The sequence below is a fragment of the Halichoeres trimaculatus genome, unplaced genomic scaffold (genome assembly GCF_033239565.1).
Source record: "Halichoeres trimaculatus isolate MK-OKI-2021-1 unplaced genomic scaffold, fHalTri1.1 fHalTri1_scaffold_13, whole genome shotgun sequence".
NCBI classification, from domain to species: Eukaryota; Metazoa; Chordata; class Actinopteri; order Labriformes; family Labridae; genus Halichoeres; species Halichoeres trimaculatus.
Window position 1 is genome coordinate 3,443,011 of NW_027437191.1, and position 23,834 is coordinate 3,466,844.

The following is a 23,834-nucleotide window of genomic DNA, read 5'->3' on the forward strand; positions in this document are numbered from 1 at the left end:
AAGATTTGCTGTTTTTAATTCACACGTTGCATTGCTGCTCATCACTCACAGTTGCATTAATCAGTTTTTCCGATTAACTGTTCTTTGATCTACATCAGATTTTTTAGAACTGTCAAACTTAAAAAAGAACACACCACTCATCTCCTGGAAACACTTTCCTCTTGTGTGTCACTGGTGACTTTGTCTCCCATCCATTTGTGTCCTCATTTTTCACACACTTTAGCGCCTCCCAGCTGTTGAGCAAACGCTGTTTAAAAAAAAGTTCATTTTACCATTATTTAAAAGTAAAGTCATTTTTGTTGTGGCGTTGTTAAGGGAACACAGTAGATATGAGACCCTGCTGTCGTGTGAAGGGTGCAGGCTGTCTGTGCTCCACATGGCATGGACCGGTCCAGATGAACTGTGGCAATCAAAGTTTAAATCAACCCCAAAATAATGACAGCAGGGTTGGTTATTTTACAGTAGTAGACTGTAATCCAATATACAGTGTGATCCAGTTAAAATAAATAACAGCACATGCACTGTTTAATAACTGCAAATTACTGGACATATTTGCTGCCAGTACTTACCGTCATATTACAGTGACATTTTTTAAAGGGCTAATAAAAATGCTTTAAAAACAAGGTTAAATATCTGTCATGTCTAAATGTAAGAATAACAATTTTTGTAAGTGCAGAACAATTTGCTCGGAGAGGTAGATCCTGTACTATTAATAGTCTGCTTACTGTTACTATTTGGTGAATCTACAGTTTCATTTATCAGACGCTGTCCAAAGGGACGTACAACACAAGCAAGGATTTAGACAGAAGGGAAAACCTTAGTGCAACAAAGTGCTACAAGTTTTTTGGTTGCAGGTGCTGCCATTGAGTGCGAGAAGATTTTTTTTCCCTCTTGTTGAAAAATGCAGCAATTGCTAACCATAATTAATCACTGCAAAAATATACTTCAGCCTTCAACAACTTTCAATGATCAATGCTGAATATTGACTAAGAGCTGGGTCTGAGGCCTTCAAACTCATTCTACCCCTGAAGACAAAGAGGAGAAAGGTCAGATCAAAGGCCTACGTGTTCCCTGAACAGATGAGTCTTCAGATATATGTTTAAGTAGAAAGGGACTCTGTGGATCATATAGAGGTAATTCATTCCACCATTTGGTCTCAACAGAGGAGAAGAGTCTGGCTAGAGAGCACTGGGCTGGGAGCACCAGGTGTCTTTCACAAGCAGAGCTAGTGGGAGAGAGGGAGTGTAAACCTAGATGAGGGATCCCAGGTAGGCAGGAGCCATTCTTGTCAATGTTTAGTAAGCCAGAAGAAGAGCTTTGAATTTGACTGGAGCTGCCACTGGAAGCCAGAAAAGAGAGATTGACAGCGGGGTGACGTGTGCTGTTTTGGGTTGGTTTAAGACTAGACGTGCTGCTGCATTCTGGTAAATCTACAGAGGTTTTAATGGACACGCAGTGAGGCCTGCTAGGAGAGAGCTGCAGGAGTTGTGCACGAAATCACAAGGGCCTGTACCACAAGCTGTGTGGCCTGTTGTGTCTCAACAGGACACTGATTTGAGGTTGAGCTGAAGGACATGCTGGAAGGACAAAGAGCTCAGTTTTGGACAGATTTAGCTGAAAGTGGCGTTCCTTCATCTATGTGGAGTATCAGCCAGACACGCAGATTCCAGAGCCGAGCCAGTTGTGTTGTCAGGTGGAAAAGACAGGAAAAGCTTAGCGTCATCAGCATAAAATACTCCTGAAAAAAAGGGCCAAAGCACTGACTCAATGGACATCTTTTGACCATTTTATAGTCCAAATAAGAAAACTGGTCAAGTCAAAGAGGAGAAAATGATAAATAATCATGACATGTTTCACCCACCATGACCAGCTCTAACATGATTGGTGGATACCTATCAGACTTTAAGTTCACACCTGAAAAAGTGAAAGATGAAAAAGTTATTGCAATAAAAAGTGCGAGCTGTGAAGAAGAGGAGATTTTTAATGAATGCATGAAAAGCAGAGCCTCACTGAGGATTTTCATGTCAGGAAGGTTACAGGGGGACATCCCACACAGGAATCTCACTTTAATAATTTAGGACCTGGTCCAAAGGGATCATTAACAAAAATACAGACTGAGACCTGATCCATCAGAGTCTAAACTTTTCCTCTGAACATTTAAGACCTTAAAAAATCAACGGTGTAACGGTTCACACATTCATTCCTGTCACAGTGATCGTCTTCACTCCTCGGTGACGGACGCCTTCCTCTGAGACAGCACCAGGTCTTTGATTTGTTGCATCGTGTTCATGAGCTGCGAGCGGACGCTCAGGCCCTCTTCATCCTTCTCCTCCTTGTCTCCAGCCTCCTCCTGCTTCTTGCTCTGACTCTGGCTCACCAGCTGCTTCACCACCAGAGTCTGGTACGCAGACAGCAGCTGCTGCTGCTCCTGCAACAAAACACATACACGCATATTTCAGGCGTTTAGCTCCCCAAACAAAGACTCAGTGGCTGTAAGATGGCAGGCAGCAGATGGGGATAACACATAGCTGCAGAGCCTGAACAGGAGATGTTAACAGTCCTGTGGTGAGGAAGTGTGTTGACAACATTAGCTGAAGCGTTTAGACCACACAGAAGCTCAAACTGAGACTTTTTTTAATGCAGAGTGAGAAAGTTCAGGATCAGAACCTCTGGACGTACCGTGGGTATTCGTCCAGTGAGGGTGCCGATGATCTGAGGCACGCAGCGTCCTGGAGCGTGCAACATGCAGTTGGTGCTGGCCTGGAACAGCAGCACGCTGGTCAGGTGGAGAGCCAGAGCGGGATCCTCGGTCTCCTTCAGCTGCTCAGTGAGAGCCTGACGGTGCACGAACAGGGCCTGTCTGCACGACACATTCACACCAAAGTAAGATCATACGCCACAAAACAACCTGAGTTCAAAGCTGAACTCTTGTTAAATGCTCAGCTTTAACCCTCAAAATCCCAAATCCCAAATCCCAAACGGTTTCTGGCCGCTTTTGTCACAATTTTCTCACTGTGGTCTCATTTGTCTCTGTGAAGTCCAGCACCTCTTTAGATTCAGGAAAACCATTGCTTTAGGCCGATGTAACTTAATTATGTCCTTTTGTAGTGTAAACAAAATTTAAAAGCTGTAGATCATTAGAGAAAACAAAGATGAACACTGAAAATAAAAAAACAAGGAATAAGTATATACAACACACTTTTAAGTACCCTCAAGAATAAAGAATACATAGTGTGGTTCTTACTTTACAGAATCTACAAATTCTGAGACCTAAGATAATTTGCTTGGACTTTAGGCTGTTTTTATCTTGTCATTCTCTCCTTCGTGAAACAATAGTTTCAGGGGAGTCATGCTGCCCTAAACAGGCTCTGGAGGCAGAGTATGGAGCATGCTGTTTGGTGCAGAGCAGCCCCAAGCTGAAACATGGAACCAGGCAGATCGAAGGCAATATTCAGAGAATTCTTTAGATGTTAATACAGGACATTTATTGATCATTCAGGTAAAGAGTGTAGAATTATTTCAGGGTTAACCTTTAAGACCTCGAAATAAACAGGTGTTATAAGGGATGTAAGCTGTGTCCCAATTCAGGGGCTTCAGCCTATGAGGGCTGAATTTGAAGACCGATTACATCACAGCTAAGGCTGTCCCATTTCAAAGGCTCCTCCATATGCAGCTGACGAATCTGGCCTCCCTTTTTGGGTGCCATGAAGGACGGATTCTGTGAATCCTTTGTAGCCTCACGTATTCATTGCCCATGAACGCCGAAGGTGATGGACACGGCCAACTCCAAAAGGAGTCCTGTTTTATCCAGATGTGAAGGATTTCTGACAATAACTATGTGATTGTGTTTCTAAAACATCAAAGAATATTTGTTTTACTGAGTAAAAATATGTTTGGGCTCTTTTCAAGTTATATACTAAATATAAAAACAGTTCTTTACAAATCTTCTCATAACTATATAAAAATATGTTAATAAATGTAAATTATCTGGGGAAAAAAGCTTACTTGGTGTTTATTTATTTATTATTTTTTTACAGGGAATTCAAAAAAAGACATTAAATCATTTCAATGGCTTGGATTTTATACTTTTTTTTTTTAAATCTATCATCCCCCCAGCACTTGATCAGAAGTTGAAAATGTACGTTGTTGCCTTACCCTCATGTAAATGGTGGTTCTTTACTCTTTTGATTAAGAAAATAATAATAAAATAATAAAAATGATGATGATAATAATAATAATAATAATAATAATAATAATAATAATAATAATAATAATAATAAAAATAATGACGCAACATTTTTTTGTAAAAATCCTCCCGTTTGAAATGTGAGGTTTTGGTTTACGTGTGTTTGAAAGTAATGTAAGCCTGACAGGTGAGGGCGGTGCTGTGTGACGTCGAGGGTGACAAACAGGAAATGCTTTGTAGACCAGACCGTCTCAATTCAGTTCAGCCTTTACACAGTCTACGAGGGCTGGGTCCTCTACGGAGGACCCAGCCCCTGAATTGAGACACAGCTGTAGTCTCCAGATTCAACAATTCTTTGATTCAGACTAAAAAGTGAATTCAGAGGATGATAGTGAAAATAAGGACTGATGGTTACCTCTCCTTCTTCTTGTCTCCCTTCTTCAGCATGAAGCCACACACCTCTGCACAGCTCTCCATATTGGTCAGGAAGTCCTCGATGGTCTATGAGGATCAAAAAGAGAACACGTTCCTTCATTTTGTCAGCACAGCAGTGAGCAGATGATGTAACAGACAGGAAACACTCTCACTTTGCCGTTCAGACTGTTGTGCAGCTTCATGAGCGGTCCTTTGGTCTCCTCTGACAGTTTGCCCAAAATCTTCACTCTGACCTGAGGCGACACATCACAGACATGGAGATGAAGTCCACACGCAAACAACTCCCACACAGCGCTTCAAACACCCAGCTCTGATTAGCACTAACTGGATTTGGAGTGATCTGTGCTTGCTGGAGAAGACGCAGTGACAAGGAGGCGGCCTCTCCTCACTCACTCACTCACCTCGGGGGTGATGCTGTTGGGATTCTCCACGGACATCATCAGGTCAGCAGCTAGGAAGTTCACCAGGATGTTTGTGACATCTGTGCACAGAGTCTTCAGGATGTGTTTGGAAATGTGGACCTGGGTCTCGTCTGCAGGATCAACAACAAGGTTTTAAAAAGACACCCAAACAAACAAACACAGCTTTTAATATGTTTCACTCAGGGTGACACGATCCCTTTAGGTGATCTGAGAGTGGACGAGGCTCATTAATGACAGAGCATTTGGCATCAATCAAACTAAGGTAGCACGGAATAACATCAGTAGGAACCAGTGTGGCCTCAATTAGAGCCAGAACAGGAGGGACCATCTGAAGGATTTCCCTCTGACCACCAGCAGAGGCGCTACAGGTGATCAGAGTGACATGACACGATCTAGTATCGGGGTTGTTCAACTAAAATTCAAAAAGCTCCAGGAAGAGAAAAGGTTTCTGTACACAGAGACTTCTCTGGATCTGTGCCATCACATGGGGTGGCTTAAAGGAAAAGTCGGTCGTTTCAGACCGAATGGAAGCTTCTGCTGTGCAATATTCATTTTAGTTAACCAATTAAGTCAGTTGATGGCACTCGTTTTATTTGATACAGCCTATGCTTTAAAAGAAAGTTTTATAAATTGACATGCTTTGATATTATTCTTATATGTACGTCGTATCATTTTAAGTCTGCCCCTTAAAGGGATAGTTCAGTTTTTTTGAAGTGGGGTTATATGAGCTCTCTGTGACCACTAAGGACATTAGATAAAGTAGAAAGTTGTCTCCTCTCCTCTCCCTCAGTAAGACACAAACTGTAATCGATGGTGGAACTTCATCGTCGCTGTCATAGTCACTCATTTTGAATTTCCTACGCTGCCTCACAATCCTTAGAGTACAAACAAAAGAATTACGATACTTGATCAAACTTACACGAGGCTACAACCAGCGCCCGAAGCATAGCTTGTTTACATTCCCTACAACTGGAAGGAGGAGGGGGGACGGAGCGCACTAGCGCTGCACGGAAGGATACATGACCAGTTAGTTAGGTCCAGATAAATGTTTATATTTCCCAAGACTTAATGCACTTAAAAAACATTTTATGTAGCGTACTCTTAAACTGTGGTATTACTTTTTGATTTGAGTTCTTGTAGGCAGAGAAAATAGCCTTTGAATTTGGTACCGTCTGTCCCTGTTAGCGTCTATTTCCTCGTCACCATCGATTAAAGTTTGTGTCTTACTGAGAAAGAGGAGACAACTTTCTACTGTATCTAATGTCCTTAGTGGTCACATAGAGCTCATACAACCCCACTTCAAAAAAACTGAACTATCCCTTTAACGTAAAGGTGAGGATCCATGTAAACTTAATGGAATGACCTTAAAAGCACCAAATTAGTTGCCGTAACGAATTTCGTTAGTAAATAATGCGAAGACTTGTTAAATATAACTTCCATGAGGCTTTTCATTCATGCAGTGACAGATCACCTTATAGAGCCCAAATGTTGTAGTCGCTGTCGAGGTGCGGATCCTAACTGTCATTATTCGGGAGTTGTCCGCGGGACTCCGCTGTTTGACTCCTCATTACCCACTGACGCACAGTGCAGGGTTTTATAATCAGTTTTTGGAATCAGTCCACTCAGGTTGTTACACAACTTTACTTTGAATATAGAACAAATGTTTCTAGGACCAAATTATTTATGTTTTTAAATGGCTTTGTCACGTATAGCGACAAAGATTACATCGATCAACAGGAACAGGAATAGATTTTTTACAGGCTTTGCAGGTGAGTAGACTTTATAAATTTGTCCTGATCTTTGGGCATATCTTTGAATAAATTTCCCTACCACTCTATTGAGATTTTGTCTGCTCGAAATTTGACAGGTGAGGGCGAGCCCTTTGAAAAGTATACCCCCCCAGCCTCGCGGAAGCTGCGGGGGTATACTTTGCAGCATTTAAGCTCAATAAATTCAGATAATATTTGACCGGGAAATCAAACGCTTGTCCGGTAAATTGAAAACCTGCCGGTCACGTTGTCCGGTGCCATTTTTTTATAGCGGAAACCCTGGTCCAACCTGCAGCTCATTATCATCCCTGATGCGTTATAGCAGGCCCTGGTTTGAACATGAGCTGACTTTGAAAGTGCCCTCATGTGAGAGATCACCTAATCAGTCTGTGATTTCTGAGGCTAGAGATTTACCGGAGAAGAACTTGGCTCCCTTCTCAAAGCTTCGGATGTTGTTGTACAGGCTGGTGATCTCCTCCTGAAGGTCCTTCATGCTCTTCTTCTTGTTGGCTCCTGACGGAGAACTGGTGGAGGACATGAAGACGGTCCGCAGCACCTCCTGGTAGGCTTTGTTCAGAGGTCTGAGAGGAACAGGAAGTGGGAAGATGAACGTGGTGTCCTCAGAGTGTGAGCAGAGAAACCATGTGAACACAGAATCAGTGAGTTACCTGACTAAATGCTCTGCCAGCTCAGAGAGGATTTCTTCAGGGCAGTCGCTCACTCGCTCCTCTAAAACTGCTTCGATCTCCTCCTGGGCCATAAAGGGGGCGGCAGTCTGTTTGCTGCGATCTTGGCAAAAGTAAAACAGGAGCTAATTAGTCTCACCGGGATACTGCAGTTATCAAAAAAAGACTTAACAACCCAGGGGAGAGATTTCCAGGCAGCCAGCCATTACAGTCTTGTTACAGTAAAACAGCTCGCTGAGCAGAGTTAATGTGCATGCAGAGACGGCGAGTCCCTCTGAAGAGGAAACGCTCTGAGGCCCTGACTTTACTTTGCTGTGAAGGTCCCGTTTCCTCGTCGCTGTCCTCGTCTTTCTTCCCTTTCTTCTTGGTCTTACGGATCCGGATTTCTCTGGCGTTTCCTCCCCCGCCTGCTTTCACGCTGCCGCTGCCCTCTGAGGAACAAAAAGATGACTCACAATCCAAGACTCTCCCTCAGATATCACAGGTATTTATGTAAGATTCAGAGGAATGAGCGACCTCCTGCTGGGATGAGTTAATGCTGGGGCTGAGTGATCACTTTCAGAGCTACAGCTAAGAGGAGCCTTAAAGAGACAGCAGCTCAAACCAAGAGTTTCAGACAGGCTGAAATAAAGGCTCTCCTAAACTCCAGAGAGAAAAACAGAGGTTTATTTGAGCTGTAAATCATGTAAAGATACTATGGGGGCACCAGAGTGACAGAATAAAGACTAAAAAGAAAGAAGAACCCCCTCTTTAAGGGTAGAGTCTGCAGGATTTCCCTAAAAATATGTCAACTTTCACAGGAATAATCCTACTCAATTGTCTCCTCTGGGCCTCTTTACTTGTGTGTCAGTGTCTGTGTCTGCCTCAACCCTCTCCTCTGCCTGGATGTTGATGTTTTGGTTGTTTCAGGATGTTTCTGGGTGGAGAGTAGGCGTGATTAAATTAGCCAATCACAGCACACTCAGTGCGTGAGTGACTTTGTGTGTTGATGATTGTGAGTGTAAGCTATTCAGAGAAGCTACAACAGAGAACGAAGCACAGAGAAAGAATGACACAATCAAAGTGAAAGTGGAACTTAGAGAGTTGCATGGGTCAAAGAGCGCTGCAAGTTAGCTTCCTGCTAACCAGGTATGTGTCAAATACCTGTGATTAGCTTGTGCTAACATGCCAAGTCAGGTGCACAGCTCTCGAGTTTCTCCTGTGTAGAATCGGGATGCTACAATTGGTTGCTAAGCTAGTGAGAGTGTTCATGTAGTCACGGTCGGAGGCAGTGGGTGTGTGCTGCTGCTGGCACTGATCCAAGGGGGAGGAGGCCAGTTTGAATTTTGTGTTTATAGATAATTAACAAAATTCCTGCAGACCCTACCTTTAAGTAACACTGACACCTCAGTGAGATATTAAGTTTACCACATCTTCAGGCTGAGCATGAGTGGAGAGGTCAGTCTAGGTGGAATAACGCCACTGAGGTCGTGCAGTCTCCTCTGGATTCAATATTTTTCCTTTATTTAGCTTTAAGTCTGGAAGAATAAAACCGACCTGTAGCTTTCTTCCTGCGCTCTGCCTCTCTCTTCTCCTTTTTGGACAGCGCTGAGCCCTCGGTCACCATGGACGCGTGTTTTATGTCATCTTCAGAGATCAGAAACACTGGGTTGTTCTTCACCTCCTGAGAGCAACAGGACAGAAAAAAAGACAGAGTGCTTTAAAGTTATCATCATATGAGCCTCTCTGAGAGCAGGCTGTGTATGAAAAGCCATTTTGACATTTAAAAGTTTGATGAGGCAAAATGTGAATTAGAGATATCTGTCATTTCATTCTAAGAAGGAGAAATCATGTCACTTTTGCCATTCATGTTTATAGAGGGCTCACTTTTGAGATTTCTACAACCTCATTTTGGACATCTGCAAATGAATTGTGGTTATCCATAATAACAATTCAAGATATCTGTAATTCAGTTTTGCCTAGTCAAAACTAAATTACTCTTTCTTTTCAGGAAGAAAGTTCCCACTGACTGGCCAACTTTCAGAAAGAAGAACTTGATTGCGATGTTTAGGTCATAGAGTTTTTGAAGCAAATCTTAGAATTTGATTTGCTTGAAAAAGGTCTATGACCGGAACTTTGCAATGAAGCTGTTCTTTCTGGAAGTTGGCTAGTGATTGGGAACTTTCTTCTGATGATTTGGACTTTATTATCTTTATCCAAAGAACCTTGCTGTTCCTGATGGCAGTTTCTTTAAATTAGAGATATCTGTAAATCAATTCTGCCTTGTCAAATTGTAATTACAGATATTTTGAATTTAAATTTTGAGTAGGCGGAACTGGCCATGCAGATCTTTATAATTATGACAAATTTGGCCCGCCACCCACATTCAGGGGTAATAGAGCAGGTTGTTGTTGAAATCACCAAATCTATAGAAATCTGATCACCACACATATCACATTGTAGGCTTTATGTGTTCATTATTTTTGTCTGATGAAAGCAAATCTTCATTTCTTCTAAGACATCTTTCCTGGTGTTTAACAGAATGCTTTTCTTTTGCAAGTAAATCTTAGCTTTCAAATGTACAAATGGTTCACCATAGGCCGTACCTTCTGGGCCTTCTGCTGCATGGCGTCATCAAACAGAGACAGGCAGTTACTGATGAACTTCTCACTGACGACCACAGAGCCTCCCAGCACTCTGGCTGACGACTGAACGTTGGTGTTTCTCATAGCCTGGTTTATCAAGATCCCCACGTCCTCTGCAGACAGACAGCTGGGCAGAATGGGCTGGAACACAACCAGGTCAGATTAATCATCAGAGGCATGTCTGCATGGACTGATGGTGTGTGTGTGTGTGTGTGTGTAATAACAGGGCTCTGTACCTGTAAATCAGTCCACGTAGAGGAGTTCACTGCCTCCTCCACAGACGCCTCCACCTGGTCCACCAGAGTCTGACCCACACAGGCGGCTCTGAGGAACAACAGCTTGTTGGACTTGAAGCGTTTCTTGATGTAGGCAGGAGGGTCAGGGATCCCCAGTCGGACCAAGGCGTCGAACTCTGCAGGAGGAACACGTTCAGCCTGCAGCACACACTGAAGTCACACCATGCATCTGTCTCTGGCTGTAAACCTGTAGCTACTGCCCAGTGAATAGCATCACTTTGTTGACTGCACTGAATGATTAAATGTTAAACTCACGAGTCTGTGTTCCACCATATCAAAAATGAGTTTTCACTGTGTTCCAAATTATTATGCTAATTGTAATTTCCACAAATTTTCCTACATAGTAGATTCAAATAACAGTCAGCATAATTTTGAAGCCATTAGCCATTAGAGTTTAATGATCTAAAGAGCCCTGAGACAAAGACCATTCATGAGTTTACTTGAAAATCAAAAATATTTAGTCTTTATGACACTAAAATGTAGTCTGCATAATAATTTTGAATGCAGTGTAATGTATTATACAGTACCCCGTTGTGTTATGTCATGGAAGAAAAAAAGTTTTTAAATTACCTAAATATCCATTCTGCTGGAGGAAGGAGTCCACCCAGGTGTTCTGAGTTTTGGCGTAAATATCGGGGATATAAACAGCTTTATCCTGTCGACCTCCAACAACACTTCCTTTGAGGCGTCCAGTGTTCACCAGCTCCTCCAGAACAGCTGAAAAAGACGTTTATCGCATTAAAAAAAAACCTGCATATTTAATTTGACCTGAATTCTCCTCAAGAATTTCTATTTGATGCTACTTTATATTTCTCCTTCCTCTGTCCTCTTCACCCACCAGACAACATGGAATTGTCGGTCTGTTGTCAGTAGGGCTGGGGCTAAACGATTATTTTTAAAATGATTAATCAGGCGATTATTTCCTCGATTAGTCGACTAATCTAACGGTTAATTGGTAATTAGTCTAATGATTATTTTTCTGTTGTTCAATTATTTCAAACCATAATGTTTCCCAAATAAATGCTAAAACAATCACTCTCATAATGGTTTATTAAACAACACTGTTTTGCACAGCAAAACGCAAAATATAGAATAAAATTATAAAAAAATAAAAAGGCCAGTCTGTTTACTCTTACAGTCCAATAGGGCTGCAACAAACGATTATTTCTAATATCGACTAATCTATCGATTATTTTTTCAATTAGCTGATTAATCACAGTTATTTTGTGTTTCAACCTATTTTAGCCTTTAAAATGTGCAGACCTTTATAATTCAACCTGTGTGTTGCATTTTCACTGCATTTACCCAGAGTTAGGTTCTCACCTCTGATTGGTCAGCCCTGTGTCATGTTTGTTTGTTTGTCTTTATTTTATTAATGATGACATAAAAACATATAAGTAGCCTACTATACAAAAAAAATAAAAAAATCTCAAAATGAATGAAGCAGGTAACAGGGTTAAATTTCGCTCATGCGCACTCCGCCCCTCCTCCTCCCCGCTGAGTGTTGCCGGTGCAGTGTGAACTTGCGAGTGAGAGCTCCATCAGATAAATGTCCTCTCTTTTCAAAAGTTAGAGGAGTTTTGATGCTAGTTTGTGACTCAGATCCTGAAAAACTGTCTGTAACAGAGAGTGAAGCAGACTCTGATTCACGTTATCAGACGTTAAACTCCGTGAGCTGTCAGGCTGTCCAAGCTGGAGATGCAGAGCCTCCGTCAGCGCACAACGCTCTCTGGGAGTGGAGATTTTTCCTCATCAATATTCCTCACGTATGAACTTAGTGATCTTTTCCCATAAAGGTATCCAATAACACAGCACCTCATGCTGTGAACTGAAGTTACAAATGAGTATTACCCCCTGGTATTTGATTTCACCATGTGACAACCACAATAAAAACAATAATACGACTATTAAAATTTGCGTCGATTAATTTTTATCATCAACTAGTCGATTATGTTGACTAATCACTGCAGCCCTAGACTTGTCAGTCTGTTAGTTTTAGAGCTCAACTTTAAGGAGGCTGAGAGGAGGATGTGTTTTCATTTGACTGCAGCAACACCTTCTAGCCCAGAGTCATGCAAATATTTGGCTCTTCTCACTACCTGGTGCTCTAAGACATGTCTGTAATGTGTAACGTTGGTGAATCCTGGTTATGTCCTGCCAGTCATCTACCAATCAGAGCTAACGTAACCTCACTCTTCATTTATTGATAGACTCTCAAGTTTGAACAGACCACTGCAGAATAACTGCTGACTGTGGGTTGGAATACAAATATAGTTGGGCTTTTTTTTTTTTTTTAGCATGGGCTCCATCTCTCTCCTGTTTATCTTTCTTCTGCTCTTCTTTCTTTTTTTGGCTTTCAGTTAGGCTTCAGTGTCCACCATCACTACAAAATAATCTCGGAAATAGATTTCAGCAGAGACAAACATATATCTCTTCCCACTACTAAACCTCAGCAGCCGGTGAGACTTAGTAAATCAGTCTGGTCCTACTAAACCCGATAGGTATGCTAAGAAGTAGCATTCAGGAATAGCCTATATCGCTGATAATTTCACTTTAAAGTGTAGATTAGGGGTAGGTAACCTTTTCCTTGACTTGAGCTACTTAAAAATAAACTCGTACCAAAAGTGCCAAGACTTTGTTCTTTTGTAAAATCACTAACAGTCGATAGGAACGTCTCCTTCAATGGTTTTTCATGCTTAGCTATGCAGTGAGAAATGGTTTAACTTCCTTCTGTTCCCTGGTTTTCAACAGTACTGAACTTTCAAAGTGTTGTCCTGTTTAGCATTATTTGCTGACATTGTTTTCTGGTTTAAAAAAAAACGCTGCGCACTTGATTACAGCTGAAACGATTCCTCAAATAATCGCGAGTATATGATTACAAAATATCCTTGAAGCAAATTTTGCGCCTCGAAGCCTCGTTTAATATATAATTGTATATATGAAATATATATATGGACCACTACACAGTGCACGGTGTTTCACACGGATGGTCATTTCTGTGGCACCATACGCCTGCTACCTCCACTGCTGCAGCAGTAAACATCCGGCCTGTGCGTCAGAGCGACACAACAGGATGACACTCATGATACATCAACAGAAGCAGCTAATGTGATCAATAACTGAGATATGGGCTAGTAAATAACCTACTTTGATCATGGCTCCGTGTAAAGGCTGGTTCAGAACGTAAATCAATGTGGAGGCTACTTGCCCAGAATCATGTGTATTTTGTTCACATACTTTTCACATCCAATAACTTCACATTTAATTTGATTGCAGAGAGTTAGAACAGGAAACACTCAAAGTGAGTAGAGGAAGCATGTGTAGGGAATGATTTCATGTAATAGAGATATACATTAGCTAGTTAAATTATCTTAGTATCTAAGTATGATGTTATTTGGTCCTAGAAATACAGAAAGCAAAATAAGATCAACAATATGGTACAGCAGTAAAGGCAATAATTCGGCAAAAAGAGACAAGCATGAATACAAATAAAATAAAAATAACCAAACTTAAAAAAAATACTGAAAAAGCAAGATCTGGCCCAGTGTCAAAATAAAAGTATAGATTTTGATTTTGATTCCAATTTATGCTCAGAATGTTCAAGTTAAGAAAAATAAGTTGTTAATTTAAGTGACCTGGCTTTTCTGTTTTGTGTGTTATTACTAATAATAATGTTTAGTGATTCAATGGAAAAAAAATAGCGGTGAGCGCAATGTAACCGTTATCTGATTACTCGATTAATCGACAGAAATTTGATAGAGTAATCGATTACTAAAAGAATCGATAGCTGCAGCTCTACACTTGATGTCTTACATTCAACACTTTCATTGCAAAGGGTGCATGTCGCTCTATCTCTGGCCATCTCTGGCAATAAATTCATACTCCCCTATCCAATTATGTTGGATAGAACAACTGGAACTTGGTTTGTTTGCCTTGATAACACAGCTAAATGGATGTGGTTGTGAGCTACCAGACTGAGCACCCAAGAGATTTACAGTGACACGCCTGCAGGACACATTCACGCACCTGTAACATCATTATTTAAATTTATTATTATACGTTAATTGTTAAATTTTTATGTCAGGGCATTGAAAGTGTGAAGTGTTAAATAGAATACAGCACAATAGTTTTATTATTTATTTACTTTGTCCTCTGTCCTTTGTCCACTTTGTCCAACACATGTGCCAGCTATCACATCTGTGCCTAAGGTTGCATACCCCTGGGGTATATTATGATTAGAAACTCCTTAGAAACTCCTCGCAGGAACTTTTAATCCAGGTAAAGGATTTAAGTCTTCTCTATGAACTCAGTTTAACAAATTGTATCCAGTCAGAGTAAGAACTATTAAACAGGTTTCCTTACAGTAAAGAAGATGCTCCTGAAATCCAAAAGCTCCAATCATGCTGCTGACAGGTGTGGGTCTGCAGAAAGACAAACAGGAGAGCACTAAGCGTTAGATTCAAAGCAGAGGGATTTATAAAGCATCAGGCGCCAAGCAGAAGCAGTTTGGTAATCTCCGCTGAATCCGTCCTCACTCACTCTGCTCATACATGCCCCTCATACATACCTGAGCAAACATGTTAACCCTCTTTAATGACAGATGATCAGGCGAAGGGGACGAACAACAGATGACACAATCAGGTTGAAATGAAACTGTTTGTAGACTGATTTTAAGTATGATAAAACATCTCCCCAACATCAGCAGAAAAACAGCTCACGTTTAAACCCATCAATCATGGGACAGAGAGAGAAAGAGACGTCTGTGTAAACAGAGCTCTGCTTCTTTAAGAATCCTTCTGATCACAAAACACAAACAGATATTTCTCATTTTATTCAGAGCAACATTGTGACCTGGTCTCTGATGTTGACTCCCATGTGCAAGGCTCACAGCTGTTATACCAGACATAAAGCTAACAATGTGATCAACATTTTGGTTGTTTAGGCCTCTTGCACTGTACAGTAGAAAAAAAACCCTGCTTCTTTCCTTCACACTGAAGAAAAGGAGAGGAAATTCTTGATTTATCCAAAAGCACAGTTTTGTTCTGCTTCTCTTCCCCATGTCCACGTTTGTATCTGAGAGATTTGTTTTGTTCCTTCTTGGGCCTAGATCTGTAAATACATGAGGAGTAATTACCTTGTGATGGCGCTGAAAAGCCCTCGTATCCTGGCTTTGTGACGAGCAACAAAAGCCGGAGTGAATATGACGCCTCTGTTGTACTGGTCCATTTCCCCTTGGATGAGCTTCCCGAGGCGTTTGGACAACTCCTAAGATGGATTCAAAACATGTGACACTTTAATGAACAGGTTCAGAGGGATGTCTACATACCAACGTAACAGATATATGTGAAGTGTTTCTGTCATATTCATGCTGTGGCACTGAGGATGGGGTGCAGTGTGGCTCACCTCTGACAGGAAGTCTCCAGGAAGATCATAGTTTTTGCAGAGCTCAGAAATGCTCATCAGTCCGGCCTCCTGCAGTTTGTCGTTCACCTCCTCGGCCAAACGGTCCAGGTACGTGCTACAAACAAAAAGAGTCAACAGGTCTACTTTCACATTAAGTTATACTCCAGCAGATAACTTTCAAATGGTGATGCAAGCATGAAAAAGGTCACACATACTCTCTAAGTTCCACTCTTCTAAAACAAATCCTTAGACATGTAAAAATTGGCATAGTAAAGTTTGGGAACCCCTGCCTTCAAGAGCATTTGTACCAAATTTCATGCTCATATCACCATTTGAATTGTTGGAATAATAAGTGTTCGATAGGAATGGCGCCCATTTTTAAAACATGGCCGCCATCTTGAATTGTTACGTGTCTAACGTAATTTTCAAGGGTGGCCCTTAGAGCAGTGTTTCCCAATCCTGGTCCTGGAGGACCCCCTGCCCTGCATGTTTTAGGCTGTATTCAGACCAGAAAAGTCCTTTGGTCCACTTGTTTGGTCCGGACCAAAAGCGGACTCTATTTTTTTTGTTTGGTGTGGTTCGTATTCAGATTGTACTTTTTGCAAGTGGACTATATTCTGTAAACACATCCACGTGTGTGACGATCAGTGCTCTCATTGGACAGCACTGACAAAGGGCGGCACACAGAATACAGACCCAGAAATGGAGGTAAACATGTGTTTGTGCTCTTATTAGAGCTGCAAAATCATTTTCAGTTTCAAGAGCAGCTCCTTCAAAGCAGGCTTAACAACACCGTTTACAATTTAGGAACAGGAAGACGAATGCGCGCAGCAAGAAGACGCTATGCTCTGCGTGTCCTGACCCACAACATGCTAGCAACAGCATGGCTAAACAGAAGACGGAGGATCAGGTATGAACCAACGACGGTTAGGTTACGGTGGCTTTATAGGCCCAAAAGGTGCATGTATCCTGTAGTTAGTTCGGATGGACCTTGGTTTGTATTCAGACCTGCACTAGAGAACCATGACCCGCACCAGAGGTCGTTTGGAAGCGGACCGAGACCACCTCAAAAAGTGGGTCTTGGTCTGGTTGTCTGGTCCGCACCAGGGTTGGTTTGTGTCTATTCACACCTGCACGAAAAGTCCGCACCAGCGTGGGAAACGAACCCTGGTCCGTTTAAAGTGGACCAAACAGTCCAGGTCTGAATACGCCCTTAGATGTTACCCCACTCCAGCACACCTGATTCAAATGAATGGCTCGTTATCAGGCTCGAGAAGAGCTTGATGACGAGCTGATCATTCACTTGAACATTAAAAAACATGCAGGGCAGGGGTCCTCCAGGACCAGGGTTGGGAAACACTGCCTTAGAGAGTATTTGTGCCAAGTCTCATGTTCAATGGGAATGGCTGCCACCTTGAAAAATGGCTGCCATTTCCATTGAACAATGAATTTTCAGGTGTCTAATGTTTTATTTCAAAAGAGTGCCCCTAAGAGAGTATTTGTGCCAAATTTCATGCTTGCATCATCATGTGAATGATTTTTTCAGTTATCTCCTGCTTTTGCGCCCCCTGTTGACACAGTACCGTATCTTCCGCACTATAAGGTGCTTCGGGGTATAAGGCGCACCTTCTATGAATGGCCTATTTGAAAACAGTTTTCATATATAGGGCACACTGCATTATAAGGCGCATAGAATAGAAGCTACAGTAGTGGCTGGGGTGTGGTTATGCATCCACTAGATGGAGCTGGGCTGAAGGGAATGTCAACAAAACAGTCAGACTGTGACAGGGTCACCGTGCTGAAAAAAAATGAGTGGAAATGATAGAAAAATAAATGAACTGAGTAAAGAAAAAAAAGGTAGGCTTAGTTCATTGTGGGGTGCTGATGTAAGTCCCTGTACTGATAGTAGGTGAGGAGTGCAATAAAAATAATGTTAGAAACCAAGGTGATAAAAGGGAGGATGTGGCGTGGGGGAAGAGGTGTGTGGAGGACCGGGAGGTGCCGAGGGAAACAGGGCCGAAGGAACGTGCAGAGAACTGTGGACTAACGGGGGTTAAAGACAAAAAAAAAGGGAAAAAAAACAGTAAATGATCAGTACCAGAAAACTGGTGATTACATTCAACAGATGTTAAGCTGACTGTGGAGGCTGTTTCCTTGGGTTGTGGACGTCCCCGCGCGGAAAGGACAAAGGAGCACGTGGCCATGGATATTCCTCCCGGACCTGGGTGAGGTCTTTTTTGTTGTTTCTTTTTTCAAAGTTTTTTCCTGGTATACCAGAGTTTTAATTTTGATCGATCCTTTTTTTTTCTTGCTGGACTATTTTTCCTTTATGCGGTGAGGTTGTGTTCAAGAGCCCAAACCTTCGGGGCAGGAGGTGAAGGAGGACTTTTTTTAGGTTAAGAACAAGGGAAAAAAAACTTGTGTACATTGGACATATTGTGATGAAAGTTTGTTTTTCGTTAGAGGGTTCTTTGGGGATATTTTCTGTTTCTTGAAGTCTAGGTTTTGAGGGTTATTTTGTGTTTCTTTTTAGTTTATTTTTTATGACGGAGACACCCGCTGACGCGAGCGGTGAAGAAGCGTCCTGGAGTGAAGGGTTTTTGTATTTTTTTGGTTTATAATGATTTGGGGGCGTGCTATTTAGTTGTTTAAAAAAACGGGAGGGGTTATAAGATTATTTTCAGAGTTTGTGTAAATAAAAAAAAAAGAGTTATCTTACACTATTACTGCCCACCGAGTCCCCCTTTTTCCCGATGTAAGGCGAGGTTATGGGCTGAGCGTTACAAGATAAGTCAGTCAAACTCAGGCTTCATTCACACGGAGCCACACATTTTCCTATCCAACTATTTTCTGTGCCATGTGCTGTAAAGACGAAGCCGTTTCTGCCGTCCAAAAAAACAGTTTTCAGAGATCAGTTCACATGCCAGAGCTTTGGGGGGCGCTGTATTGCTCTAACAAACAGCAAGAAGCCTGGGCCAGCATGTGAGCCAATGTTAGCACTTAGCAGAAATCCTCTTTACCGGGTCTTACCGCTGTTACTTCAGCCCCCCCCCCTGAACATGGTAGCCATGATTAATCAATATTGATCCATATATAAGGTGCATTGGACTACAAGGCGCACCGTCGGCTTTTGAGAAAAATGAATGCTTTTAGGTGTGCCTTATAGTACAGAAAATACGGTAGCCTCTGTTGTTTGTATCTGCTGCAGGTGTAAATAGTAGTTCTTCAACAAAGCAACTACATCCCGTCTCTTTGACAGTCTAACTTATCATGCATTGACAAAATGTATCACCCAATCCCCACCAGGGGTTTCAATAGTGAGATGTGATAAATTAAAGGAAATAAAATCCCCTCTTGTTGACAGTCTAGTTTGATTTTTGGCACATAAAGAGACATTAATGTTAATTTCAGTCTCTTTCATGGCCTGCTTCAAACTCCCCACTGAAGCTTTAATTTGACTAAAAAGATTTTGTTTTGAGTTTGCAGAATTAGTTTTAATCTCCAGGGTTTTGGTGATGACGAAGTTTAAGTGTGACAAATACTCTTCTCAAAAAATTAGAGAAACACTTTTTAATCAGAGAATAGAAAACTATCAGTAAAACTTTGGGGATATTGATCTGGTCAGTTAAGTAGCAGAGGGGGTTGTTGATCAGTTTCAGCTGCTTTGGTAATGAAATAAACAACAGGCACATAAGGAAGGACTGTGGCCCATTCATAGATTTATTTGTGAACCATATTTTAAGAACATACTCCAGCACTCATGTGATAAAGGTGTCACTGTACTCACTCATCAATGAGTTGTCCCAGCACAAGTTGGACCCCCTTATCAGACTTTGCAATGTCATTTGCCTTACTTTCCACATGGACCAAATCCACATTGATACTCTGAAAGAATAAAGAGCAACTTTATTATTTCAACAACACCTTTTTCCAAGAAATTGTACAATGTGCTTTTCATACAACAATAATAACAACAAAAGTGGTTAACTTTACAAAAGTGTGACTTTAGAAACTGAGCTAAATGAGCTCTGACAGGATGTCCCACAGGACAGATGCTTTTCAAGGGATAAAACAGAAAATCAGAACAGAATGAGAAATGACCTGACAACCTGTTCACTTTGCCGTAAACCTGGATTTTGTTACTAATTAAACTTTTTAATATTCATGCATTATGATTTTGTGTTTTGCAAAAAGACTGTAAATACTAAGTAAAACTACAGTTGTGTGCAAAAGTCAGGGCACCCCTTTAAAAACATCATATTTTATATGTTAGAAAATTAACATTCATATTTATAGTCTTTCCGGGATATGGGAAAAAATGACAATATTATAAGGAAACATTAATGCATAATTGCACTTTATTTTATAATTTGAACAAAATTACAAAAATAAAAATCATCATTTTTGCATGTGCAAAAGTTGGGACACCCTGAGAGTTTAAAGTGTCAGTTTCTTTTTACAAGCTCAGACCTTCACCAGCTCATTGATCCAGAAGCATGTGCCAACAATTGTCATAATTAGCACCAGTTGGTGCCAATTTCAGGGTTTTTTTTTTTTTTTAAATATGATGACTCCACAGACCTTGTGCAAACACACAGCAACAATGGGTTTCTCTAAGAAACTGTGTAATACAGAAAAATTGAAAGTTATTGATACCCACAATGCTGGGGAGGGCTACAAGAAGATAGCAAAGCGTTTTCAGCTTGCAGTTTCAACAGTGCGAGGTATAATAAAGCCTGGTCAGAAAGGTAGATCAAAACCCACATTTGACTTCAAAAGACCTGCAGGAAGATTTAGCAGACTCAGGAGTGGTCGTGCATCCTTCCAGTGTGCGGCGATACTTGCACAAACAAGACTTTCATGGAAAACCTTACCTGAGTCCTTATCATAAAATACAACGTCAAAAATATGCATTAGAACATCTACAGAAGCCTGAAGACTTTTGGAAACAAGTGCTGTGAACTGATGAAGTTAAAAATAAAACTCTTTGGCCACAACAAGCAAAGGTATGTTTGGAGAAAAAAAGGAGAAGCACTTCATGAAAAGAACACTTTGCCAACTGTTAAATACGGGGGTGGATCCATCATGCTTTGGGGTTGTGGTGCAGCCAGTAGGACAGGAAGCATTGCTCGGGTGGAGGGAAGAATGGATTCCATTAAATACCAGCAAATTTTGGAGGCAAATATCACAGCATCTGTAAAAAAGCTGAATCTGAAAACAGGATGGCTTCTACAACAGGATAATGATCCTAAACATACCTCAAAATCCACCATGGACTACCTCAAGAAACTCAAACTGAAGGTTTTGGAATGGCCCTCACAGTCTCCAGACTTAAACATCATTAAAAATCTGTGGGTGGATCTTAAAAGAGCTGTCCACGCAAGACGACCCAAGAATATTGCAGAACTGGAGGCCTTTTGCAAGGAAGAATGGGGAAAAATCCCAAGTAGTGGAATCCAGAGACTTGTAGTTGGCTATAAAAAGCGTTTGCAAGCTGTGATATCTGCCAGAGGGGGTCCTACAAAGTACTGAAGGCACTGATGCTGTAGGGTGCCCCAACTTTTGCACATGCCAAAATGCTGTTTTTTATTTTTGTAATTTTTTTTCAATTTATAAGTAAAATGTAACTATGCATTAATGTTTCCTTATAATATTGTCATTTTTTCCCATATACCCGAGAGACTCTAAATATGAACGTTAATTTTCTAATATGTGAAATATGGTGTTTTTAAAGGGGTGCCCTGACTTTTGCACACAACTGTAGCTGTTTGTACTTTTCAGCTGAAAAACGGAATGACCACGTTAAGCAGAGATGACAATTTATGATGAATTCTGTAAGAGGGGAGGGGTCATTAAAACCTGGCATGACAAGTTCACATGTAGTCTCATCTGAGACGTGTCTGCAGTTGTCAATGGTAAGTGAGGAGGGGACACGAGTGGATATGAGACCCTGCTACACATGTCGCGTGGGGGGCACAGGCTGTCTGTGCTCCACATGGACCTGCTGTCTATGCTTCATGTTCATGTACCCAATAGTTTTTTACTGTGAATTTAATTTTTTATATGTTATCTAATTAGATTTGATGATGAGCTACGCTATCCACAAAAAAACACAATGTTAGTGAACTGTTAAATCACACTGCACGCACAGGGAGTCAGCGCTTGCTGTGTTGTAAAAGATGCGCAATACCAGGGAGAAAAAAAAACGTTTTTTTTTCATTTTTTAAATCGACCAAAAGGAAAAATTCGGATTAATCGTTATAATCAATATATCGCCCAGGCCTAACATCTCTTATTCAGTTTCTTGTGTTGACCACTCAGACATTATCCACTGATCTAAAGTTTGGTGTTCCCCAAATAATCTGAGAATAATCATAATATCCCCCATGTGTTGGGGCTTCCATCACACTGTCAACAGGATGAGATCAGATGATATTAAAATGCAGGAAATGTGTTGGACTGCTGCCTGTAGATTGATTAGAGAAGATTTGAAATGAAGTTGTCACTGTTGTTGTGCTTTCTATTCAGGATTAATAGTGATGCTTATTACTAAGAGGTTATGACACCTGGATATTTGATAAGACATCCAGGTAATGACAGAGAAAATGTCACCTCTCCTCCAGAGTGTGGACTGTGGAACAACTACACAGAGCCTTACACGATGATCTTACTGCAGTACATCAGTCATGGGGTTACGTACGATTGTTGATATGAATTCTGTGTTTCCTTCTGAGGCTCACCTGCTGGAGGTCCACGATGTTGACCCGTCCTGTCAAACACAAAAACATGACAGGTGTTAAATCAGTGCTTGTATATCTGATTTTTTTTTTCGTCAGTGTGTCAGGATTGGATTTTAAACCGACCTCCATGAACGTAGAGCTCATCTCGGATCTCTCTGCTGATCTGAGCCGGAGTGATGTACTCTTTACCGTCCAGTGTGTGCACCACATCCAGCTTCTTATCCTGTACCAGCTTCGAGATGATTTCAATGCAGTTCCTCTCTGACAGCCTGTGGAGACAATGACGAGTAACATGAATTGACTTTCCTTGGACTGTGATTAGATGGGAAGTGTTAGTAAATGAGGCATTCTTATCAAACTGCACTTTGAATGAGATTCCAGTGTCAGCTGGCATTAGCTTGGGTGCTAACAGCTGCTAACAGCAGAGTCCACTGGGTCCAGTTACCTCTGCACCGTGTCGGCAAACTGCGCTCTCTGGAAATCCGCAGCCAGCCGCCTGATCTCCTCCCAGTCAGCCGCCATGGTGAACACTTAACGCGGCTGCACTTTCAGTCTGCTGTCGGTTCTTCGGTTCACACCTGGTTCACACAGACTGACACGACCAACAAACTGCAGTTCAGCTAACTGGCTAACAGCAGATCCCTGCCAAGCGAGCCACACGTCAACATCCGGTGACGCAGGACGGAGAGCCAAATCGACCAAAACGTATCAATCGAGTTTCGGTCGCTGGTTTCAGCGCTCCAAACGTAATATAAGGAAACGTCTGAAAACTTACATAGGCTACAACATAAAAATACATGCATTAAGTAAATTAAATGTAAAATTTTTTTTTTTGAGTTTTTTTTGTACTGACTTTTTTTTATTTTTTATTTTTAGAAAACATTTATGTTTTATGTGAAATTTTTGCTTCCATTAAAATGGGTAAGTTCCATGAATTGTTTTCACATTATTATTATTATTATTATTATTTTTATTTATTTATTTATTTTTATTTTTTTTGTGTGTTCCTGAAAAATATTAAGTTCTCTACAGTCCTTGGAGTATTTACTCCCCCCACCCTCCAAGTTTTCGATGAGATATTTCTTTGCTCATCATAATGTTTCAGCTCTCCAATTATTATTGTTTTGTTTTTTATTTCCTCTCATGTCACTGAACACTCTGTTTTTTTCTTTCATTTACAGTCAATAATATGATTTTTGGGCAAAAAATATGTCATTCTTCTTAAAACATTCTTTTTTCTTGTTGGTAAAATTTGTTGAACTTCTTTTTTTGT

General features: G+C 41.1%; 1 protein-coding gene across 1 annotated transcript; it reads right to left on the reverse strand.

Moving 5' to 3' along the window:
- Positions 1-1,963: 1,963 nt before the first annotated feature.
- ufl1 (UFM1-specific ligase 1) lies at positions 1,964-23,227 on the reverse strand. The gene is made up of 19 exons (XM_074685968.1): positions 23,007-23,227; positions 22,685-22,830; positions 22,562-22,590; positions 19,609-19,706; positions 15,822-15,936; positions 15,553-15,683; positions 14,781-14,839; positions 10,989-11,135; positions 10,359-10,534; positions 10,084-10,263; positions 9,035-9,161; positions 7,807-7,929; positions 7,481-7,601; positions 7,227-7,393; positions 5,023-5,153; positions 4,774-4,854; positions 4,602-4,687; positions 2,680-2,860; positions 1,964-2,428 (listed from the first exon to the last, which is right to left on the reverse strand). The coding sequence occupies exons 1-19, from the start codon at positions 23,081-23,083 to the stop codon at positions 2,222-2,224; spliced, it is 2,382 nt and encodes a 793-aa protein (XP_074542069.1). The 5' UTR covers positions 23,084-23,227; the 3' UTR covers positions 1,964-2,221.
- Positions 23,228-23,834: the final 607 nt, after the last annotated feature.

What these genes read in the sequence shown, in the direction of transcription:
- ufl1 (XM_074685968.1), bottom strand. Translation starts at nt 23,083, where the DNA reads ATGGCGGCTGACTGGGAGGAGATCAGGCGGCTGGCTGCGGATTTCCAG. An exon ending in TGAGCTCTACGTTCATGGAG is followed by an intron (nt 22,591 to 22,684) that starts GTCGGTTTAAAA and finishes TGTGTTTGACAG; the next exon opens with GACGGGTCAACATCGTGGAC. An exon ending in GGGAGCCAAGTTCTTCTCCG is followed by an intron (nt 5,154 to 7,226) that starts GTAAATCTCTAG and finishes TTGATCCTGCAG; the next exon opens with ACGAGACCCAGGTCCACATT.